This window comes from Gekko japonicus, unplaced genomic scaffold (assembly GCF_001447785.1).
Source record: "Gekko japonicus isolate JY-2015 unplaced genomic scaffold, Gekko_japonicus_V1.1 scaffold600, whole genome shotgun sequence".
In the NCBI taxonomy this organism is placed as follows: Eukaryota; Metazoa; Chordata; class Lepidosauria; order Squamata; family Gekkonidae; genus Gekko; species Gekko japonicus.
In genome coordinates, this window is record NW_015168669.1 from 489,450 (window position 1) to 493,706 (window position 4,257).

Consider the following 4,257-nt stretch of genomic DNA (forward strand, 5'->3'; position numbering starts at 1 on the left):
TAAGATGCTTATGAGAGTCCTGGAACATTCCCTCTCCCATCTTTGTCTAGATCAGTGGTTCCTAAGCTTTTTGTTATGGTGACCCACAATTTGATAGAACCGCAGAAGCCTGGGACCCATTTTTACAGGCATCACAACCTACAGGTTGGAAAATGCTGACCTAGATTAATATTCAAGGTGGAAAATCTCCACTCTTTAAGTAACAGCAAAAAATAAAATAAAATCACTTCACCCATGCATGCAAGGGTCCCCTTTACTGCAAGACCACAGTAATGTGAACTGGCTTATGTCACATCATTTGAAGCAAATCCCCATTCTTCCTGAGGAGACCATGCAAGGTATTACATGCCTAGTGTTCTGGATGCATAAAAAATTACTTCTAGGCAATCAGGCAGGAAAGCTTTGAAAAAGCTAGTTCTTTTAGGTCACAAACAACTAACACTGGTATGTGTGGATGAGCAGCTTAGTACAGAATGTTGAGGCTTGGTAACTGGTGTGAACCTATTGGCAAAAATTGGCCCATTCCATGTGCAACTTTGGAGCATGGGAAAGGTGTGTGCTATTGTCTACAACTGAGGGTCAATTTATATAACCAGCGGTATTTTCCCTCAGACTGTACCATTTCAGGCTGGGGGGGGGGGAGTTGCTCATGTGAATTCTCCCCATAAGTGTCATCCCTGCTCATGGAAAACCAGGATATTAAAACAAAGGGGTCCATTAACCTTTCCCCCATATGCTATTTCTTCTGCTTACAGAATGTTTTGTTTCATTCATACATGTGACACTCCACCTGCAGCAGAAAGTGGTACAATCCATAAAAAGCTGGGCTTGATTCCACTGACTGTATGCACTAGCCCCAAGACCAGAGTGACGGTTCTACCCAGAACATCACAGCAGACCAGATCATAAATCTGCAACAGTTTAAAGAAAGACAAAGCCTTGTGTTTTCCAGACCGAAACTTTCCAGACAAATAAAGAGAGAGCCTGCCTCCCTTCAGCTTAGATGCATTGCTAAAATCCAAACACATGCATGTGAATGTATTGAGAACGTTGTGGAATTAGGGAGAAACTAACCTTGATTGCTGATCCTCTGGCACAACTTGAGTCACGCTGTATGGAACAAAGGAGTGAGACCTCTATTCGTGATGCAGCAGGAGCTTGCCAAAAAGTGGAGAGGGAGAAAACAATCACAGACCCCAGAGAACTTGGTCCTAGGCAGCCCGTAACAACAACAGAATGATGGAGACAGATCTCTGGTTTTCATTTTTCAAGTCCAGCTGCTTGCTCTACTCGCTTTGTTATCCTAGCCGCTGTAACGCAGCACAAACTTTGATGAAGGTAGTTTGTTCAGGAGCATCTACACAACATATATAAAAAAATCCATCCTAATTTTTAAACAAACCTCTAAAGAAAACAGGTCCATGGGATGTTCCTTCTTCACCCACCCCCCACTTAGCACAAAATATAAGCCACGAGAGTGTTGCTGAAGTCGCACTACCTGCTGTGTTAAGATTCCCTTGCCCTCCATTGTGGAAGTACTGCTGTTAAAAATGGCAAGGCATCTATCCAACTGGACATGCAATGGGACTGATATACGGTGCTAAGTGGAGCACAAACACAAAATGCTGCCTGGATGGATTTGTTCACACACTGTATTTATCCCCAGTGCCTCTGATCTGTTGTGCACTTGGACCAAACCTAGTAAATCATGTTCTACTTTTTTTTTTTTAAAAAAAAGTCTTTGAAAATATTAGTTATTTAAAAAACCTAAACCCCCCCCCCCCAAAAAAGCTACAGATTTTTGTTTTCTGGGATAAAAAGCACACAACTTGGACTGTCAGAAATATGATAACAGTATTAAAGGTATGGATCAAGAAATGGACCTGTGTTTTTAATAATTTAAGGCTCACCAAAAAAACAAAAACCCAACTCCGACAACAAAAACATATTCTGCTAGAAGGCCGAAAGTATCACATTCACATCACGCAGGACAAAACTGATTTTGTACTTTAAAAAAACCCACCGGGGAATGTGTTACTTCGCTAAAAGTCCCTAAAGCTTTCATGAAGCTGTATGTCCTAGAAAAAAAGTGCTTTTTCCTCCCTGTTAATAGAATGATACATATAGAAAATAGAAATATTTCAGGTTGAAACTACAGTACCAACAAATAATTCATTTACTGTGTGGTGGGGAGAGGGCTGGACAAGTAAATTGTGCTACAAATGAGCTGTTTAGAAACCACTTTGTATGTATTTTTTTTACTAAAATAAATATCTGCCAGCAGCATCCATTGCACGTGTTAATGGCATCAAAGCCTCCAGGAGGTGGAGCTGGCTTAATCTTAGCTGGTTTCATAAACAGGTGACACTCCCCATGTCATGGAAAAGAATATATATTTTTTAAATCAGTGCATTACCTGGAGGTTTCTTTAGAACAGCTACCCTACTTAAAATATATCCTAATTTAAAATACTAAGTGGCAGTGCTAGGTAACCCTTCCTAATGATTCCATCCAAGCAACCCACACACCCCTTGTTGTCCCATGTCCTATAAGTCTGTTTCCCTATTGGTGTCTAGACAGAGTGCATAGAGAGATTTTTTGAGATCTACACTGCTTTTAGCTTTAATGTTGGCCTTCTCTACTGATCCGGTCCCGTTGTTGACCCCTTCAATGTTCTCCAAGTGCACAACAGATTTGTCCAAAGAGCTTTTGCTCATGCGTCTCTTCAAGTCCCCAGCTGAGCTGCCTTGAGCACTGCTGGGTTCATCCTTGAGGATGGCCTGCTCTTCGTGGTCCGTTTCCCGATGGTAGAAGTAGTTAAAGTTGGACACAATAACAGGGACAGGAAGGGCAATGGTGAGCACACCCGCGATGGCACACAAGGAGCCCACAATCTTGCCCCCTACTGTGACAGGCCTCATATCTCCGTAGCCCACTGTGGTCATGGTGACCACCGCCCACCAGAAGGCATCGGGGATGCTGGAGAAATGTGACTCGGGGTCATCAGCCTCAGCAAAATAGACGGCGCTGGAGAAGAGAATCACCCCAATAAAGAGGAAGAAGATGAGGAGCCCCAATTCCCTCATGCTGGCTTTCAAAGTCTGCCCCAGGATCTGCAGCCCCTTGGAGTGCCTGGAGAGCTTGAAGATCCGGAAGACCCGGACCAGGCGGATGACCCGGAGGATGGCCAAGGACATGGCCTGCTGCTGACCCCCGTTACCGGCGCTGCCGGGCTGCTCTCTCTTCTGCTGCTCCTGAGCCAGCTCCGTGCCCAGGGTGATGAAGTAGGGAATGATGGCCACAATGTCAATGATGTTCATGATGTTCCTGGAGAACTCGGGCTTGCTGGGGCAGGCGAAGAAGCGCACCAGCAGCTCGAAGGTGAACCAGATGACGCAGGTGGTCTCGATGATGAAGAAGGGGTCAGTCAGGGTGCTGGGGGGCTGCTGGTGCTGCTGGGGGGCCTCCCCCGCTGTGGCATTGAGGGGCGAGAGCAGGGGGACGTGGAGCTCCCGCTCGTCACGGAACTCGGGCAAGGTCTCCAGGCAGAATGTGATGATGGAGATGAGGATGACCAGGACGGAGACGATGGCGATGCCCCGGGCAGAGCTGGAGCTCTCGGGGTACTCGAAGATGAGCCACACCTGGCGCTGGAACTCGTTGGTGGGCAGGGGCTTCTCCTCCTCCTTGATGAAGCCCTCGTCCTCCCGAAAGCGCTCCATGGCCTCCTCGCCCAGCTGGTAGAAGCGGATCTCGTCGGCGAAGACGTCGATGGAGACGTTGACCGGGCGGCGCAGCTTGCCCCCGGACTGGTAGAAGTAGAGGATGCCGTCGAAGCTGGGCCGGTTGCGGTCGAAGAAGTACTCGTTGCGGAGGGGGTCGAAGTAGCGCATGCGCTTCTGGGGGTCGCCCAGCAGCGTTTCGGGGAACTGGTTGAGGGTGCCCAGCTGGGTCTCGAAGCGCAGGCCGGAGATGTTGATGAGGACGCGCTGCTGGCTGGGCAGGGCGCCGCCCCCGCCGCCCTCCTCCTCCTCCTCGGCCGCCGACGACGACGAGGGCCCGCCGGACAGCGAGGGGCCCCGCGCCATGGCCATGCCCAGCCGGTGGTGGCCTTCCTCGGGCGCCACCGTCGCCGAGTCCTCAGGGGGCGGCGGCGGCGGGGGCGACGGCGGAGGGCGCAAGAGGAGGCCGCGCGGCAGCGGCGCACAGGAGCCGCCGCCGCCGCCACCCCCGAGGGCCGCCTCGCCCTGCTCCGCC

At 49.5% G+C, this 4,257-nt stretch overlaps 1 protein-coding gene across 1 annotated transcript in view; it reads right to left on the bottom strand.

The window, feature by feature from the left end:
• Positions 1 to 2,546: 2,546 nt before the first annotated feature.
• LOC107113916 (potassium voltage-gated channel subfamily A member 5-like) overlaps positions 2,547 to 4,257 on the bottom strand; it is an 8,789-nt gene continuing 7,078 nt past the window's right edge. Inside the window, exon 3 of the mRNA XM_015415319.1 lies at positions 2,547 to 4,247. Within this exon, the coding sequence (XP_015270805.1) occupies positions 2,547 to 4,247 (1,701 nt within the window). The remainder of the gene's footprint in view (positions 4,248 to 4,257) is intronic.